The sequence below is a fragment of the Notamacropus eugenii genome, chromosome 2 (assembly GCF_028372415.1).
Source record: "Notamacropus eugenii isolate mMacEug1 chromosome 2, mMacEug1.pri_v2, whole genome shotgun sequence".
NCBI lineage: Eukaryota > Metazoa > Chordata > Mammalia > Diprotodontia > Macropodidae > Notamacropus > Notamacropus eugenii.
In genome coordinates this window covers 5,504,381-5,524,837 of record NC_092873.1, presented here as the reverse complement: position 1 = coordinate 5,524,837, position 20,457 = coordinate 5,504,381, and the positions used below count along the sequence as shown (strand labels likewise).

Here is a 20,457-nt window from a genome sequence, read left to right as displayed (position 1 = left end):
GGGAAGCCAATTTGCCTGGACTGGAGAGTGCAGCAGGGGGTATATTGGAACAATGAGTAAAGATATAAGCCCAGGCCAGATTGAGCAACATTTAAAAGTTAAACACAGGAATTTATATTTTGTCCTAGAGGCAGTATGAGGTGCTTGGAATTGGTTGAGTAAGGCAGCCATAGTGATGAGTGCTTTTATCCACATCATTGTTAAAAATGTTAAGTGGCACAGGGCCAAGGACAGCTTCCCGGGAACCAGGAGACCTCCTGCCACACTGACTCTGAACCATTCATTAATATCTACTCTTTGAGTCCATTCATCCAAACAATTCTGAATTCTTCTGATTGTATTATTGCCTAGTTCCTATCTCTGTGTCTTCCCCATCAGAATAATGTGAGATATTTTAACAAAAGCTTTGCTAAAATCTAGGTTGTCTATGCCCAGGGCATTCTCCTCATCTAGTTTAGTAAGTCTGACAAAAAATGAATTAGAGTTAATCTGGCATGTTTGTTCTTCAGGAAGCCATGGTAGCTCTTTGGAAATTACCTCTCTACTTTCTAGGTATTTGCCACCCTTTTTCTTTAATGATCTGTTCTAGACTTTTCCCTAGAACTGAAGTCGAATTCACTGGCCTATAATTTGGAGAGTGTTTTCTGGAGTCCATGACCTTTCTGACCTTGGTATCAGCCCCAAGTTTGTTCTTTTAAGTATTTTAAATCTTTTTCAGTTAATCTTGCTTAGACTATCATTTTGAACTCTGAACCACATGAACCATTGGCTAAAAAGGAATTCCGTTGAATTCAGTCCTCTCCAAGTCATGCAGTCTCTACCCAGGCTATCAGCTTTACCTCCTCCCTTTGGGAACCATGGAATCCAGCCTTGGAGTCACCCTGGACTTTGATTGATGAGCTTTCTCCTTATCTTGCCCATATCCACACCTCCACTTTATTTCCTGGCCATCTCCAGGCCTTACGGCCAAGAAAAAACCCTCCCCCTAGTTTCCCTGTTATGTGTTGTTTTCCTTCATTAGAAGGGATATCCCAGAGATATGGTAAATTCAAACATCTATAACTGAACTCTCTTTCCCCAATACCTTTTCTTTTCCAAACTTTCCTATTTCAGTCAAAGGCACCACAATTTTTCCAGTGTCTACAGTTCATAATCTTGGCATTATCCTGTCCCTATGTACCAGGCACTGTAGGTACAAAGACAAACATGAAATGATCCCTGTCCTCGTGGAGCTTGATGTTTTCTCAGTCCCCTTCCCACACTAATTTTCCATAATGACCATCAAAATGCTTAGAAGGCATGGCCCCTACCCTCCAGGATCTTACATTTGATTAATACATTCTAGTAACTGTCCAAAAGAGCATGGATTTACTTCACTTAGAACTGTGTTTAAAAGCCTGTTCTAAAGGCAGGTCTCACCTTTTCTGTATCTTCCCATTTCAGCTTAGTGTTCCTGCCTATTGCATAAACATGAACAAAAAAGCCAGGCTAAAGGACGCTTGTCATAGGAAAACTTGGCCAGAGAACCAGGAAAAAGGCAAGTGTGGGTCTTGGGAGGTTTGCGGATGGAGCCCATCACTTCTCTTCAGAAAGTTCAACTAAGCCAATTGTGTCAATGTGTCTATTAATTGACATTTTTGTCCCTGGCACCAGTTCTTTCTGTCCCATAGACTGGGAGTCACTTTTAATGCCTCCCTCTCTTTTATCTTCATATTCAGTCAGTCACCATGGATGCCTGTTGACTTTCCTCTTAACTGTCCCATCTCTGTATTCCCACTGTACCCACCCTAGTTAAGGCTCTCCTCACTTGAATTACTGTAATAGCATACAACGTAGCCTTCCTGACTTCATTTGATATTTGTAATATTTGTAAAGCACTTTGCAAATATTTTAAAAGTTCTTTATAAATACTAGTCATTGTATTTACTAGAATTACCCTGAGGTGGCTAGGTGGCACTGTGAATAGAGTGGGTAGAGCTATACCAGGAATCAAGAAGACCTCAGACACTTACCAGTTGTATAATCCTGGACAAGCTGCTTTAAGCTCTGTCTTCCTCAGAATGGGAGGTAAAATGAGAGGTTTAAGTAGCATCTCCCTTGTGAAGCAGCTAGTTGTTGCAGTGGATAGAACACTGAGCCTGGAGTCAGTAAGATATGACCCTGGGCAAGTCATTTAATCCCTATTTGACTTGGTTGCCCATCTGTAAAATAGGGACACACTAGAGAAGGAAATGGCAAACTATTCCAGTATCTTTGCCAAGAAAACACCAAATGGGGACATGAAGAGTTGAACACAACAGAATAACACATTATTATCATCTCCCTTAAAAAACTCTCTCATGTCACCTCTGCTCAGCGATGTTTACTGTTTCTCTACTCTATACCTAAACTGATTGTTTTCAAGATCTTTCATAATTTGGTCCTCTCCAGTATATTCATCATTTCTCACTACTCTTCAATACAACATTGTGTTGGAAAGCATGTCACAGTTTACAAAGTAATTTCATAATATATACAAATATAATACAATATATGATACTTTTTAAGCATCATAATACTTTGTACTTTAAAATGCTTTATAATACTATATACTTTATAAGAACTTGAATATCTTTAAATATAAATGAATGAATAGACAGATATATAGAAGATCAAAGCATTTATGCCTATGTCCCCCATATGTCTAGATGTGTAAGGACTAGGTCTAATCCTAGGGGCCCAGACTGAAGAGGTTCAAGTTCCCTCTTCAGCTCATGCTTCTCTCCTTGCCCCTTCCCCTTCCCTTCCACCAAGCTCTGAGGAAATCTCCTGCATAAAGTTCAAGTAAGATTTACATCTAGGTGCCCCCAAATATGGATAACAGGATCCCTTCCTCCAAATATATAATCCAGCTATCAGATTAAGACTTCTCCATCACAGAAAATGTGTGAGACACAAAGGATTCACAGGTGCACATGAACAGATGCTGGTAACATGAAGCATTTAATCTGTTAAGACTCATTAGACTCCTCCTGGAAAGTAAAGACACTTGGGGTGGGGTAAGAGGGCCAGCACTGAGCAAATACTGGCCTTAGCCTCAAATTTGCAGCATCAGGGCAATTCATAGCAGTATCATGGAGTGCGGGTGAGAAAAGGGACTATGGTACAGCGGAAGGAGTGTTTTTTCTCCGGCAGTTAATACTTGAGAGAGCTGGGGGAAGTGATGTTGCCTCTCTGGGCCTTTGGAGTTCTAATCTCTGATCTGATCTCCTACTCTGCCAGAGCACTGTTCTTCCCTCGCTGAGAAGAGTAATTAAGGAAATCTCCCTGTGTGGGGCCTGTGCTTGACTCTTATGGTATTGACCAAGTAATTTCCATAAGACTGGAAATACCCATTTTCAGAATCACTAATCTTTGGTCTGTGTGCAAAAATAAATAAATAAAAAAGGAAACAGAAACATAGACTGGAAATGGAAAATCATAAGCACTTCTTTCAGGCTTACTGGGAAACCCTTTCAGGCAAACCCAGGCCACTCATCTGGTGCTTCTCATACAAGTCATACGTTGTCATTTGGTGGGGAAGGGGGAAGGGAGGGCTCAGTAGGAGGGCATAAGGGGTTCCTTCCCCCTTGTCCTTTGCTACACTTCAATCTGGAAGTCTAAGAAGGACAAAACTCAGAAAAAGTAAGAAGTGGCTGAAGGGATAAGGCATTTCAGTTTACTCTTACAAAGGAGGGGCAAGCCTGATCTGTCCTCCTTGACTCTCAGTCACTATCTTTTTTGGGGGGAGGAGAGGGGACAAGCACTCACGTGACTTGCCCAGAGTCATGTAGATAGTAAGTGTCTGAGACTGGATTTGAATTTAGGTCCTTCTGATTCCAGGGCTGGTGCTCTATCCACTATACCACATAGCTGCCCCTGAAGTCACCAATTATTTTAGAGGCAGCCCCAGTCACTGAAGACTAATACAAGGCATTCATTCCCTGGAGTCCTCACAACAAAAGTCTACTCCCTTTTCACCTCCACCTCTCAAAATCTCCTTCAGGGCTGATTAGGGGCAAACTGAGCAAAGCATCATCTAATTGCAAAACCTCTACAAGGGAAACAGAGGAGGTGTGGTTATTCTCATTTTATAGATGAGAAAACGAGCTGAGAGGGGCGTCAAGTGGCTTGCCCAGTGTCACACAGGTAAGAAATGAGGAAAGCAGGACTTCAACTCTGATGCCAATCTGATAATAATATTAAAAATAGTTTGCATTCACATAACCCTTTAAAGTTTGCAAAGTGTTTTACATATGTTAGCTTATTTGATAATCCTGTGAGGCAGGTGCTTTTATGATACCCATTTTACACTTGAGGAAACTGAATCTTGGAGAAGTTAAGTGATCTCACAGCCGATTTGTATCAGAAGTAGGTCTTGAACCAAAGTTTTCCTTTCTCTGAGGCTGGCTCTCTGTCTTATATCATGCTGTCTTTCTGCCTAGCACATAGATAGCAATAACAAATGACTATTGTCAAGGTTTTACAGTTGCCAATCATCTGTCCAGTGCTATTCCTACCAGGCTAGGCTTCATGCTCAGATCTTCTGCTATAGCCAAAATCAGTTTCCTGAATATACCATGCTTCTTCCCAATTCTTTGTCTTTATTTATGTTACCCTCCCACCCCTCCAAGTCTGGAATATTGTTCACTCTTTACTCTACACACCCAAACCACATTTATCCTTCAAGTTTAAGCTCAAAACAATTCAATTGTATCACCACAATTCAGTTAAATAACTGTTTCTGTTTTATTAGTGTGCCAGACCTGAGAAGTTCAAATCCATCCTTAGACACTTACTGCTGTGTGACCCCGGGCAGTCACTTAACGTCTGTTTGCCTCAGTTTCTTCATCTGTAAAATGAGGGAAATAAGTACTGGCTTCCTAAGACTGTTGTGAAACTCAAATGAAATAATATTTGTAAAACACTTTGCAAACCTTAAAACACTATGTAAGTGCTAGTTATTACTAATTATTATTATTATAAAAAGTACCTGTTGTGTGTAAGTTACTGTGCTTAGGCACTAAAGATTTATATACAAGTAGCTGACCAAGCTTAATAAGATTCTTTGATAGAAATAAACCTGGAGCTAACTTTGCTCAATGATCCTCTCATCCTTAACAAGTAAAGCATAAAACATAGAAACAGATGGTAACTCATAATTCTGAAGCACTTTTAAGACTTACAAAGCACTTCGTTGCAATTCATGAGGTAGATAGAACATTATTATTATTCTAGAACATTATTATTCCCATTTTACAGATGATAAAACTGAGGGTCTGAGATTTTTAAGTGACTTGCTCACAATTACACAATCATTAAATGTCTGATCAGGGAGGGATGTGAACCCAGGTATACCAACCCTTGGATGCCCATCATTGATGATGTCCTGTACAAAACTCCAAATAGAAGAGAATTGCTTAAAGGTGGTCAGGTTCTTTTCCAAATGTAACTGAAGATTTTTTAAAAACGTACAGCACTTCCCATTTACCCTACCCGTCCCCTACCATCTCTTATAACCATGAAATCCAGTCAAATAAAATGATTCATTAGACATGTATGTCAGGGATGTGGCTTCCTCCCACAGATAGTGAGGTCTTTCAAACGCTTCTGCTTATAGATGGCATTGTGCTAACTACATCACGCCCTAGAACCGCAATTGTCAGGCCACTCCCTTGCTTCCTTGGGCAATCTCCTTCCTCTCCACAAATACCAGGAAGTATGAGAGGCTGCTTCTGATTCAGCTGATCTATAATAGACAAATATGAGCATTCTGCTTTCATCACCAGCTTTAATGCTATCTGTTGCTCCAATTCTGTGTAGACACCATGAGACTCATAGAGGAAAAGATGCCCCACTTCAAGCTGCACAAGACTGAGCACTCCACGATCACCCTCTCATTTTCACCTGTTTTTGCCTTTCTTTGCCTCCTCAGCACTTAGAGTATCTAGCCCTTAGTAGGTGCTTAATAAATGCTTGTTGACTTCACTTGATTTCATCTGTCAGGCCATATCTGGTACTGCCCAAGAAATCTTTGTTCTTTGCTAGAAGGTGACTGCAGATTCCAGAATCATATTGCATGTGACACTGCCCTCCTCTAAGTGTAGTGGTAGACAAGGGCGCAAGAATATCATTGTCCTCAGACTCTCCTCTTAGACTATGCATAGTAGCAAATGTAGCTTCTATATGTTTCTCTAGTATGTTTTACCAACTGCTGCCATACCCTGGACTGAAAAAAATCACTCTTAGAGACTTCCCTCTTGAACAAAGAGGATAAGGGAAAAAAAGGGCAAGTTCTGCCCCATTAAGGGTTCCTGGAGAATTTGAGCATCCACAGATTCCTTCATCACTCCAGAATCCAGGTCTGCTGTGGCCTCTGAACTGGAAAAAAATGAAAAAGGGATTTTTCTGGTTTTCTTATAAAGCAACACAGACGTATGGCTCCTGCAACAAGATTGGAGTCAACCAAATCATTATGAAGCCAGTCCTGGTCATTGAAATCCAACACTAAGAGGTGCCAAAGAGTAACTCCCAAGTAGCCAGTTAGTCTTAGGGTAGCCCCAGTCTCTGAGGCATAATTGGGGGTTATCTTTTTGTCTTAACAAGGTACCCCAAAACCCTCTTGGATAGAGAGCTGACCTGGGACACAGCTGTGTGAATCTGGTCAAGTTAACTTAACTTTAGGCAGTTCCCTAAGAAAGTTGTAGAGATCTGCACTGGTAGAGAAAGTTCCTTACTAGGAACTCCCTATGCCAATAAAATCACAGGTCCATTCTCCATTTCTAACAAGGTGCTAATGCACATGTTTATGTTATACTCTATAGAAAAAGTGAGTTCTATAGACATAGCCTCATCTAGTTGATTGGGGTACTTTATTGTTCATATATATGAACAAACTATATTGTCCTTATAACGTGAACTGTGGTCTAGGAAGCTTATATTCTAACTATGCCATCTTCTGGTACAGTGGTGTCAACAGGGACAAACAGAAACAGGGCTAGTAATTCATACATAGGGATCCCTGCAGGCCATGTATTGACTTAAGTTTTAAAATGTTCTATTATCTATGTTTTACTGTATTTTTTATTTAATATTTCCAAAATACATTTTAATCTGGTTTGGAAGGCACTCAGGATTGTTGTGGGGTTGCATGTTCCACACCTCTCTTCTAGTACATCTTACTTTATGTTATACACAAGAATATCAGAATCATGTCCTTTCTTTTCTAAGAAATACATTTTATTGATGTGCTTTTGTTTTTTTATATCCTCAAATTTTCTCTGTGTATGTGCATATACACCCAAATAAAAGATATTTTAAAAGAAAATGAGAAAAACAGTAACATTGAACACACAGCAAAATGTCTGAAAATATGTATAACAACTATGTGGCCCTCCCATGTCTGCAAAGGGTTGGTTTGGAATGTCTTTTTCATAGCTTCTTTCATGGCTTCTTTCGAGCCATGTTTGTTCTAATTTTGCAACATTCACTTTTGATTTTTTTTTTGGTGGCTGTTTTTCCTGCTGGCATGGTTTTCTTTATTGTATATACTATTTTCTAGGCTCTATTTACTTCAGTCTATAGATCTTTCCATGCTTTCTGTCTTCATCACATACATCATTTTCTTTAGCATGATAAAATTCCTTTACATTCATGTGCCCCTATTTGTTTAGCCATTCCCCAGTCAATGAACATCTACTTTCTTCCAAAATTTTGCTTTCACAAAAAGCATTGCTATATATATTTTTACTTATATAAGGACTTGCTTTTTATCAGGGGCCTCCTTGGTGTATATGTCTAGTAGCAGACAAAATTATTTTGAGTAATTTATGGCTCCTGATGACTGCCAATGTCAAAAATACAAAATCCTATTTGGCATTCAAAGCCCTTCATAACATAGACCCTTCTACCTTTCTAGTGTTCTTACACCATATTGCTCGCTATGTACTCTGATCCAGAGACATCAGCTTACTGGCTGATCCACAAACAAGACACTCCATCTCTGCATCTGGACATATTCTCTAGCTATCCCCCATGCCTGAAATACTCTCCCTCCTCAATTTCCCTGGCTTAAGTCCCCAGTGAAATTCCATCTTTTATGGGAAGTTTTCCCCAAGCACTCCCCTCCCCCTTAATTTTAGTGCCTTTCCTCTGTTAATTCCTCTTGATTCTGTGGTTAACTTGTTAGTATAGAATTGTTTGAATGTCATCTCCATTAGATTGTGAGCTCCTTGAGAGGGACTGTCTTTTACCTTTGTATCCCCAGCACTTAGCACAATGGCTGGCACACAGTAGGTACTTAATATTTGCTAATTAGTCTGTTTGAGGAAACTCTTCAGTATCATAGGGTAGATGCCACTACCACAGTATCATTCAGTATATAAACATCTCGACGACTTCACCACATACAGAGCATGGACATCTTCAACTTGGACTCTGTACTGGATCTTTTTCATAACAGCAGTGAATGACTCTGATGTGCATATGTCATGCTGTGCCTCTCATACCAGTCATGATCAGAGAGCCAATAAACAGGGTCATTTCTGTTTTTATATCTTCTAAGGAATCTTGAATTATTTTATGCACGGATGTGTAGCTGGGAGACACTTGTTAGATATGATACCATATCAGAGGTGGACTTTAAAGGACTGGCCAAAATGCAACAGGTGAAGAGAGACAAATAGGCATATGTAAGAGTATGAAGTACAGTCCTAAGGTACAGGGTGTGTTCGTCAGACCAGTTTGGCTAGAGCACAGAGGAGGCTGAGGACAGGATACAGTTAGAAAGATAAAGCCTGTGTTGCTCTAGGTTACAGAGGGAAGATAAGAGTTTGTTTATTCTAGAGGCAGAGAAACAGCAGATTTTTGAGCACAGGAATGACCACATAATGGAAGATTATTCTGGCAACACAATGAAAGATGGCTTGGAAGGGCTAATGGGAGAAAGTGGGAAGACCTTTCAGAATCTACTGCAGTAGAGTGGGAGGCATGTGTGTGATGGGGTCCTTTTTTTTTTTTTTAATATATTCATTTTATTTATTTTTAATGTTCTATAATCACTACCATAAAACTTAGATTTCTTTTCCCCCACCTACTCCCCACCACTTCCCAAGACGGCATACAATTCTACATAGGATCTACACATACATTCCTATTGAATTCATTTTCACTATAGTCATGCTATGTAGAACTAAAATAAATGGAAGAAATCATATAATAAACCAAAACATAATACACACACACACACACACACACACACACACACACACAAAATGATCTGCTACATTCTGTGACAGAATTCCATAGTTCTTTCTCTGAATGTGGAAGGCATTTTGCCTTAGAAGACCATTGGATTTTTTTTTTTTTTACATACTTGCAGTGCTATGAAGATTCAAGTCTACCAGAAAAAACTCTTGCACACTGTAGTTGTTGCTGTGCACAAAGTTCTCCTGGTTCTGCTCCTTTCATTCAGCATCAGATCATATAAGTCTTTCCACGCCTCTGAAGTCTTCTTGTTCATCATTTCTTATAGCACAATAGTATTCCATTACATTCATATAACATAATTTATTCAGCCATTCCCCAATAGATGCGCATCCCCTTGATTTCTGGTTCTTGGCCACCACAAAAAGAGCTGCTATAAATATTTTTGTACACGTGGAACCCTTTCCCATTTTTATGATCTCTTGGGGATACAGTCCTAGAAGCGATATTGCTGGATCAAAGGGTATGCACATTTTTGTAGCCCCTTTGGACATAGTTCCAAATTGATGGGGTCCTTTTCAAGCACAGTAGTAAGGACAGGAAAAAACAGAGAAACAGAAGTGATAGGACAGACAATGAACTGCATATGAAATGAAATCAGCAAGAATCAAAGATAATCCTCAGGTTTATCACACAGGAAGCTGGTGAAAGATGAGACCAAAATAAGTGAAGTCAGACAGGTTCAGGAGTGGAGTATAAGAAGTTGAATTGTCTGGGACACTGAGAGATTGACAGAGTCAGTAAACATTTATTAAGCACAAACTCTGTGCCAGAGTCTGTGTTAAGCACTGGGGATGCAAAGAAAGACTGTCTCTGATCTTCCCATGGTGATGCCATGACACGAAAGTAAATTGGATTTAAGTGAGGGAGGACTGTGCAAAGTCACCACTCATTTTCTCCTCCAGAACCATCTGGGTCCAGTGGCCAGATATTGGTCAGGATGACTGCAGATGGCCCTCAGGAAGTAGACTATTCCAGACATGGAAGACAGACAATGAAAATGCCCAGAAGGCAGAAATGAAATGTAGTATTTGAAGAACTGTATGGAGGCCAAAGTTTCCACAATGGAGAGTACATGGAGTGGAGCAAAGTGAGAGACAACAGAAAAGGTGGGAAGAGGCCAGGTTGTGAGGGACTCTGGAAGCCAAACAGATTTTATATTTGATTCTAGAAGTAACAGGGAATTTACTGAGTGAGGAGGAAGGGGTCAGACCTACTGTGTAACATGGTCAGACCTACAATTTGGGAAGGTAGCGGATGTACTGGAATGAGGAGACACTTGAGGAAGGGAGACCAATTAGAAGGCCAGTGCAATAATCTAGGTATGAGGTAATGTTGGCCTGAACCTGGATGATAATGGAAAGCAGATTAATGGGAGACATTTCATGAAATAATAACAACAGCTAGCATTTATATGGCATTTTTAGGTTTGCAAAGTGCTTTACATATGCTAACTCATTTGACCCCACAACAACCCTGTGAGTTAGATATTATGACAATGCCCATTTTACCGATGAGGAAACTGAGGCAGACTTGCCCAAGGTCACACATCTAGTAGGTGTCTGATGAATCTGGGCAGAATAAAGAGTCACAGAAGGCAGTGAGTGGGTTTGATTCCTGGCTCCCCAAGGGAGTTGTGTAAGTCTGGCCCATAATTATGGGGCACGTCTTGTTCCAAAGCATGGGCACCTAATGAACATACTGCATGAGTGCCCGTCAGAATTTCCAAGATGCTAAGACCTTTAAAGGTGGCAGTTTCTCTGACTGATTTCATCTTTCTAATCACAACAACTCACAATTCTATAAGGCTTTAAAGTTGACAAAGGACTTCTATCGTAGTGAGGCAGGAAGTACCCATTTAGCAAATGGGCAAACGCAAGTTTGGGTAAGGTTAAGTGGCTTAGTTATTCAAGTCCATACATAAAGAGCTGGGCATGGCAAACTGGTCACCTCTGTAACTTACATTCAGGGAAATTCAGGTGGCAGGGCTGGGGAGTCAGTCCCAAAGGAGGTGGGAAGAACATAGTTCCACCAGAAAACCTCTACAAGTAGCAGGGCAGAAAGGCAATGGGGGATAGGACTGGGCACGGAGGTGGAAGGGGGAGTCCTCTCTTTATAGACCCTGGGTCCTCGTGGAGGGACAAGCCTCCCGCGGCCGGCTGAAGGCGGGGAGAAGAGTGTGCGCCTCTGGCAGAAGGGCAACGGAGACCAAAGCACCACAGGCCCTGCCCTAGTTGTGGCTCCGGGCCATCCCAGCGCCCCCAGAGCCTGATCCAGCCCTGCTTTGGGTGCTCACACTGTGGGCCTTTTGTTGTATTGCTCCTCACCCACGAAACGACAAGACGACGGCCCGGCTGAGAGTCCCATATCGGGTTCTCCGGGCCGGGGTCAGGCCGCGGGCTTGGGCCGCTCCCAGCCCGGAGACCGAAGTGCTTCCCTCTCCCGCTCAGCACTGGGATAGGGTGGAAGGAGCGGGGCGGGGGTTTCCCACGGGCTGGCTCCGTGGCGGCGAGGCCAAAGCCTCGTTAACCGGAAGCCAGGAGAGGGGGCAGGGGCGGAGCCGAGGAGGAGGAGGGGCCAAAGCTGGGCCTCGGGCGACCCAGCAGTCGTGGAAGGAGAGGGGGAGGGGCTGGGGCGGGGCGCTCAGGAGCGGAGGAGTGGAGAGAGTGTTGTGGGCACAGGCCTTGCCCATACCTGCATTTCCAGGGGCCCTCTAAGCTTGCGTCTACCCTTCGAAAACCAGGTGTTGAGAAGCCCCTGCCTATATAAAGGATTCCGGAGCCCGGAGTGAGCAGGACGCCTCCTGCGTTTCCTCCCTAAAGAGGGCAAAGGGAAGGCAGACAGGCCTGACAAGAGAAGGCCCCGTCCGCACTGCGCCTGCGCTAACCCAGGCTTCTCTTTTCGCGTCCGTACACCCCGCTTCTTCTCGGTCCGAAGGAGACCACACCCACAGCCCTAGTCCCAGCTTGGATTGGCTGCTCTGGAACCCAGAGCTGCCATTGATCAGCATCAACAAGCCTAATATGTCAAGACCCCGGAGCCAGTAGTTTTCCTGGGTTCCGAAGTCCCGCCTCCTCACTCTCTGCAAGGGTCCCCATCAGCCCTGGCCCTCAGAACCGCCTCTGGGCCACTCAGTGAGTGGCAACAGCATTCACCAGTAAAAAGTGAGGATGTCGAAAAGCTCCTACCCACCAGGACCTTGATTGGCTCAGTAAATGTTCGAGTAAGGCAGAGCAGCAGGCTCCCAACAACCAATCGGTGAGGGCGGAAGAGGCTATGAGGAAGGAGTGATGGAACGGGGTGACGTGGCGGTGACGGAGACATAAACTAAAACGAGTGGCGGAAGCCAGGGCCAATCAACTACGCAACTGGTTGGGTCCATTTCTCTCTTCCTACGTGAGGGAGGACGACTTCCAATCCCCAGGGCCAATGAAGCAGGACCTGGGTGTGATCGGCTTCCCTACCATCCAATCCGCGGAACCTCTGGCGGAAGTGTCCCACCCAGGTGTACTTTGGGGTGGGGCTAGCCGACCAGCCTGAGAGAAGCGCCAATGGCGAGGGGCAACTGTCCGAGTGGCGGCTGCACGCACCAATGCAAGAACTCCGGCGCGGCTGCTGGTCCCGCCTCCCGGTCGCTGAACAGGCGGGGCGTGGACGTTGCGCGGCGGCCGCGGCTGCTGCGCTCCTCTGTGTGTGTGTGTGTTTTGTGTGTGTGTGTGTGTGAGTGTGTGTGTGAGAGTGTGTGTGTGTAACAGAGTCCGGGTGCTGTAGCTGCCGCTGCGGGGTCGCCGAGGCCGGTGTCTGGGGGCGATGGCGGCGACTGAGCTGCGGGGAGTGATGGGGCCCGGCCCGGCGGTGGGCGCCGCGCCGGGCAGCGGAGGCTCGGGGCCGGCCGCAGCTGGAGGAGGAGGAGGACGCGGAGACTCAGGGCCCGGGCCCGGAATAGCTTCGTGCATAGCGGCGGCCGCGTCGGGAGGAGGCCCCGGGCCAGCGCAGGGGCCCGCGGCCACGGCCGGGGGAGGGTCGGCGGCCGGCCCCGCCCCGGCTCCGCCCACGGGGGGCTCGGGCGGCGGGGCCGGGGGCTCGGGCTCAGGCTCGGCCCGGGAGGGCTGGCTCTTCAAATGGACCAATTACATCAAGGGCTACCAGCGTCGCTGGTTCGTGCTGAGCAACGGGCTCCTCAGCTACTACAGGTTAGTCCAGCGCCTGGGCACGGCGTTCAGGGCCCCCGCCGCCAGCCCGAGCCTCGGGCCCACCCCTCCCCCCACCCCCGCTTTACTGGGACGGGAGGGGGAGGGAAACTGAGGGCCTGCCCCGACCAAGGTCACGCAGGCAGTAAAGGGGTGGCCGAGGTGCCTTCCCCATCCCCAGGGTCTGCCCCCAACCCTCCTGAGCGCAGTGTTGACTTTGACACGGACACACACACACACACAGTCACCCGGGACTAATCAACCCCGGCAGAGGCACCGGTGCTTATCAGCAGAACACCCGGGAGCGCCCTGTGCTGGGCTCCGCCGACGTTACTGCTGCCGTAGAGAAACCCAAACAAACCTTTCCACTTGGGGCTCGGCCGGTGTTCCCTTTCCCTACACCGTACCCCTGCCCGGCCGGAGACAGACACCAGCAGCACCGGTCAGCGCGCACTCCGGCTGTTCCGCCTCAAATTCAGGTCAACTCAGCAAATGGTCATCGCCCAACCAAACTTTCTGCTTGCACTTGGGTTCCCTTTGCAGTAATCCCACAAAGCTAATCACAGGCACCAGCTCATCTACAAAACCCAGCAGTCCACCCCGGAGGCAGGTCCCTGTAGCAGACCTTACTGCCTAGATCTCCAGCGTGCTTGATCCAGTGTATGTGTGCTTTTTACCCAGTACACCAGTAGATACAGATAGGATCTAAGTAAAGCACAAGAATGATCAACACTGAGGAGCATAGCTCCCGGCACACATGTGGAGACTCATCTTGCCCAGAAGACAAACAGGTTTACCCTATATTCAGTTCAGCAGTTGTTATTCAGTGAAACCCAATTTAACTTCATTTAGGCCAGTCCACTTTACACTACATACTGCCAGCATAACTCCACACACACAAATAAATATACATGACCTGCTAGGAATAATCAACACAGAATTAACGCTCTTTTTAAAAGGAGACTAGCTTTATCAACTCAATAAATATTACCCTATGGAAACTCAAACATTCTTTCCAACTTTAGAAACAACAGAATGTCAGAGCTAGAAAGGGCTGTAGACATCTTCCCTTCCCACCTACTCTAGAGCTCAGACTGGTTTTTCACCCTTTTCAGTTCAGTTGTATGAGCTAATGTGTCCTCCACCTCTACTTAAACACAAAGACCATTCCTATCAGAAATGAGGTTGTTACTGCCCTCAGTGCTCTCCCCTGCCTTCCTTTTCTTCCTGAGGTTTGCCTGAACTTTGCCTCCCCTTCTTTGGGGTTTATGATTGGCTTAAGAAGGTAGGTCCTATTCACTTCTACTCCTTTGTGATCAGAGTTATGGAATCTTTGGGTCCAAGGGGACCTCAAATGCCATGTGGTACATGAAGCACAAGTCTTCTCCACAATATTCTTAGTAGTCTGATGAGCTCTTTTAATGCTTGATAGAGTCCTGTCATCCTTCACACTCTACATTATCTGCTCAATTGATTTGTAGATCTCTTTGTTACGATCAGTTCTGTTGTTCTTTGGTTAAGTGGGAGGGTTACTCCAGTAGTAATGATGGCTCTCTCATAGAGTACTCTTGTCTTTTCCACAGTCCTAAAAATTCAAACTTAACACTGCAGTCTTGCACAACATATTAAGGTCATCAGCAATATACAATACACTTCCAGGTGTATGTGTAGCTAGGTGACCCAGTGGATAGAGCACTGGCCCTGAAGTCAGGAGGACCTGAGTTGAAATCTGGCTTCAGGTAGTAGTTGTGTGACCCTGAGCAAGTCCCACCCCTGATTGCCCCCCACAAAAAATGCATCTACCATATAAATGTGTAATCTGGCTAGTTAGTCCCTAACAGGACTCTTCCTCTCCACCCCTTGCCCATGTCCCCTCTTTCTTTTGTTGGTTATATTAAGTGCAACTCAGTGAAAAAGAGGGGTCCGGAGAGTTTAACTAGCTCTGCCAAAACCCCAAAATTTGGGTACTAGTTTAATTGGACAGAAGTATTCAGTAGAAGACAATGGGTTATTGGACTGTAATAATTGCATTCACAGATCTTGGGTATTGAGTGTACCATAGTGTAGGATTGACTCGTATAAGATGCTTAACAAACGTTTGTTGAATTGAATTGGGGCCTTTTCCAAAACACTATCCACTTCAGAGTTCAGGAAACTCATGGCTCACACTATAGTGCAAGTGTAGTACCAGCTAGCCAACTCTGCATTTCTGCTCCTTCCTGCTAGTCACTGGGCTAGCAGTCAGATTCTTTTTCATCCTGTCATTTTTCTTATATCAGCCTGATGGGAGGGCAGAATTTAGACTTAAATTTTGCCTCACCTCATCTAGTTCCTTCCTCTCCAAAAAATGGCATATGAACAAGGAAGCTTTGACTTTTGTGGTGTTTTTTCCCTGACCCAGATTCCTGCCACATCCATTTAGTCTGTTAGGGTCTTGGACATCCCTGTAACCTTATTGTCATAGTCCCAGAGAACTCTTGTCAATTCTCCAACCAGTCTCTGACTGCAGATAAAATATCACTCAAGACATATTGAGATACAAATGTAGATCAGTGGTTCTCAAAGTATGAACCATTGAGGATCCATGAGACTCTTTCAGGGGACATGAGGTCAAAACTATTAATATAATATTACTAAAATGTTTTTGTTTTTAATACTGTAAGCATCAGTAGATACCTGGTTAAAGAAAAAAGTATGGTGTCCTGAGTCCCAAAAGTTTGAGAACTGATTCTATAGATTTACCTTGTCCGCTGACTGGACAATTCTTCTTAGTGCCAACTAGCCAACAGGCTCTTAGGTTATCACCGAGAGCTACAATATTGCTTGCTAGCCAGACTTGTGATTTTCATGCCCTCAGTAAGACTGCCCCTTTATATATCTACGAATTATGCAGTATGGTGGAGGTCCAAGACCAATGGGCTCAGAATCAGAAGACCTGAGTTCAAGTCCCAACTCTGCCAGCTGTCAGCTCTGAGTCATTTGATGGCACTTAACCTCTCCGGTTTTGGTTTCCTCTAATGTAAAATGGGGATGATAAACCTTGTACTGCTAGAGTCGTAGTAAGGAAAATGCTTTGTGAACCCTAAAGCTCGGTGTGGAAGCTGCTTTTTCATTACATCTGCCCCTTCTAAAGCAATCCCTGTGAGGCTAGTCATACTTTTGCTACACCCATACTTCCTGAAGAGTTCCTCCTTGTTCTTGCCAGTCTAGTTCTCAGCCCTTGTTTCTTGTGCCCCTGCATCACCAGCTACCGTAATGTGTTTTTATACATGGCATTCAAGGTCTTGGAAATGAAGCATCTGCCTAGTCTTCTAGACCCTGAGGTATAAATCCTCTGGTTTTATCCAAGGTTCCATGATCTCAACTGTATTTTTTAAGGGAAAAGCTTTCAGGTTAGGAAATACCATTCCCTTAAGAACTCCCCAATCTCATGAGCATCATGTCTCTCCTTATTAGCTAGGCATTTAGAAGCAGATACCTGAACTCAACAGAACTAAATTGAAGCAGGCCTCACTAGTGGGCTCTTGAAAACCACACTCCTTTATGGTGGTCAGAAAAACTTTCCAAATATTAAGTGGTTAGTTTAGGGATATCACACTGGGTACAAGAGATTCCCATGAAGTAGCTTGTGGAAATTGCCAAGAAGAAGGAATGTGATGAAGGCGCCAGGTGCTGCCCTTGGAAGGGTGAGCCTGTGTGTCAGCTGTGTGCCTGGAATTTGGCTTATATTATTCATAGAGTAACTGAAGCCTGAGGGGAGTGCAGATAGCCTGCAGCATGGGTTCATGTTACTCCTATATCAGGTAGAGGAAAGGGAAATGCATGGTTTGTTGAGAAGCCTCACTTTCTTCCATAGTTGCAGGGGGTGGGGGAGACACTGAGCGGTTGGAAAAAAACTGGATTCTCCTGAGCACAGTAAGAATACTTTTTTGCAGCACCTCTGAATATTTTTGGAGAAGGGGTGCAAAGTGTGCCCTTTGTGGCATGTAGGAATTCAGGTGTGGTTGGTCTCCTAGCTAGGGAGAAAGCTAGGGGTTTATAAGGGACTTTGATCTCTTTGTGTTCCTGGGTTGGACAGAATGCAGTCTCAGTAACCAGGCTGCTTTTTATTGGTGGGGCCAGATCAATGAATATCTGTAAAATGGGAATGTTGAGTTAGTGTTAGAGTTCCAGAGCCTTGCACATTTCTGCTTCCCTTGTAAACATAGAGATTTAACTGAGGCTTATTATTTAATGAAAAATTTCTTGCTGGTTGTTGTGTCACTGAGCAGTGCATTAAAGCTCCAGAAGTTAGTGCTATTAATAGATCTGCCAGTCAGGAAGCTCAGGGGAACTTTTACACCAATGATCAGAAGCAGGTCGTTTGTATCTCACCTAGCTAAGAAGGAGTAGGGCTTCTCATAAAGAGAGCTAGTGGGTCTTAGAAAGCAGCCTATACCAGAAAGACAATGGCTACTTGTTCTTTCCTTGCCCCCAACAAAACATAAATTGTACTTTAGGCTGAGAAGCAGCTCCACGCTGCATTTGCTGAGCTTCAATTCGAAAAGGTGTGAGAGGCTTTTCACACAGAATAGTTGAGTTGAGCCTGGTATTAGAACCCAGAATAAAAGTTTTCATGTTGTCTCATCCTTACCTCATGGAATTAGTTGCAGAGTGGGCTGGGGGAGAGGGGGGCGGTGGATACTTAAGCCTAACACCTTATAAGTAGCAAATATGTTGCATAAAACACCTTGTAAAGGTGCTACATCTTATACTTAGCCCTTTAGGAGAGTGTGAGAAGTAACCAAAGTACTTAGCCATTTCAACTTCATCAATAAAAAGAAATTCTACTGATAATTTAGCCAGAGGTAAGACAGAGCAGGGTGTTTTCTTCCTCAGAGCTAGCATTTATAGGCTGGGAACACCACCTCACATAGGTTTGACTTGCATTTTAGAATCAGACAAAAAAGCCCTAACTAGAATTGCAGATGTCTTAGAGTATTGAAAAGGAATGTGATGAGGGATAGATTATCAACCCTACATTCTATCTGGCTTGTCTTTTGTTTCTGTGGTGTAGATCAAAGGCAGAAATGCGTCACACCTGCCGAGGAACCATCAACCTGGCCACAGCCAATATCACTGTAGAGGATTCCTGCAACTTCATCATCTCTAATGGTGGGGCTCAGACCTACCACCTGAAGGCCAGTTCAGAAGTAGAGCGTCAACGCTGGGTGACAGCCTTGGAACTGGCCAAGGCAAAGGCTGTGAAGATGCTGGCAGAGTCAGGTAAGTGGGGGCAGAAAGGAAAGAGAGATGTACGTGGTGAACTCCCCAGTCTGCTTTGGCCCCATCATGTTCTGCTGATTGGAACTTAAAGTTGACCTGCTGTTCCCTTGTGTCTTTTAGCTACAGTTTCCCCACGTTTCCATCACCTCATAGCAGTATTCTTGTAGATGTATTCTATCAATAACTTTTCTCTTTTTAATGTATACTGTCTACCTGATGCTTTAATATGACTTTACAGGTTCAAGAAACACCTTTGACTAATGCCTTAATCTTTGGGTTACTATAAACTCACAATCTGGATCCAGTAGCATTTTCGCTTACTTCTCACTTTAGTGTTGTAGGATTTGATTTCTGAATTCATGAATTATTCATTGTATCCTAAGTCCCATATCCTAGGCTTGAGGGCATCCTCTGACTTCATTTGAGTCTAAATCATTGGGTATAACATAAAATAGTAGTTGCAGACCTCCATACCGGAAAGTCCCATTGCTGCTTTGGTTTCTGTAAAGTGAATTACATTTGTATGCTCTTGATTTTCCATCCAAACAGTCCTCCAGGGAAATTGGCAAAGTACCCTACTTGGACATTAGTGATTTTGGTCAAGCTGAATTGAATGGTTACTTGTAGACTGAGTTAGGGTGGTCATTTATAGGACTATTTTCTCCTCACTGTCATGCCATTTTTAGGGTTCACATGGCAAAGATAGCACATTGTTGTAAATTTGTGTTTAAGATTTCATTTGAACTTGGGCCTTTCTCTGTCATTAGGGAGGGATTTCATCACTTTTTAATGCTAATTTAAGTGAGCTATTACATTCCTAGTGCTAATAATCAATAGGGCTAGACTTCATTATCTAGTCCTAAGTACTAGAGAATTTGTCACCATAGTACTGCCTTTTGCAGTTTCCCAGGTCTTAGATGAACATCCTTTGAAATCTCTGACCCCTGAGCCACCTTTACTAGTGGTAATTTAGTTCCAGTTCTGGATTTTGTGATGTGGACTCTTGTCCACAAGGAATTAGACTGAGATTCTCAACTCATTTCATACAGGGCCCAACGAACAGCCAAGAGATGGTAGTGGATTTTCAATAACAGTCAGCTTGGGCTGGATTGGAACGGCAAACTAGAGGTAAAAGGCTCTAATAACCCACTCCTGAGCCCAGGAACCATTAAGCTTTCCCTTCCTCAACCCTGTCCTGTAATCAGGTACTCATCTAGTCTTACTAGGACCTCCAAGTTGGTTAGGGCTCCAAACATGATAAGCATCAGTTTTAGGTGTGTCCAGAATTGGTGTACTCCTGACTGGTTCCCTGGAAAATATGCCTCAGTGCAGAATCACATTTATTTTGTTTCTCCCACAGATGAATCAGGAGATGAAGAGTCAGTCTCTCAAACGGATAAGACAGAACTACAGAATACCCTCCGGACCCTCTCCAGCAAAGTGGAGGATTTGAGCACATGCAATGACCTGATCGCCAAGCATGGCACAGCTCTCCAGCGGTCCCTCAGTGAGCTAGAGTCCCTCAAATTGCCTGCTGAAAGTAACGAAAAGATCAAGCAGGTCAATGAACGTGCCACGCTCTTCAGGATCACATCCAATGCCATGATTAATGTAAGTGCAAACCTCATACCGTGTGGCCCCTTGGTCCCTTTCCTGACTAGAATATAAACTCCTGCATATGCTGAAATTGGAGCCTCTGTAGCATAGAACATCAGGCTTC

General features: G+C 44.2%; 1 protein-coding gene across 1 annotated transcript in view; it reads left to right on the top strand.

Moving 5' to 3' along the window:
• The first annotated feature begins 12,927 nt into the window (after nucleotides 1–12,927).
• Nucleotides 12,928–20,457, top strand: part of OSBP (oxysterol binding protein) — a 30,111-nt gene continuing 22,581 nt past the window's right edge. The window contains exons 1-3 of the mRNA XM_072638709.1: nucleotides 12,928–13,475; nucleotides 18,529–18,737; nucleotides 20,098–20,348. Of these exons, the coding sequence (XP_072494810.1) occupies nucleotides 13,093–13,475; nucleotides 18,529–18,737; nucleotides 20,098–20,348 (843 nt within the window). The 5' untranslated portion in view covers nucleotides 12,928–13,092. The remainder of the gene's footprint in view (nucleotides 13,476–18,528; nucleotides 18,738–20,097; nucleotides 20,349–20,457) is intronic.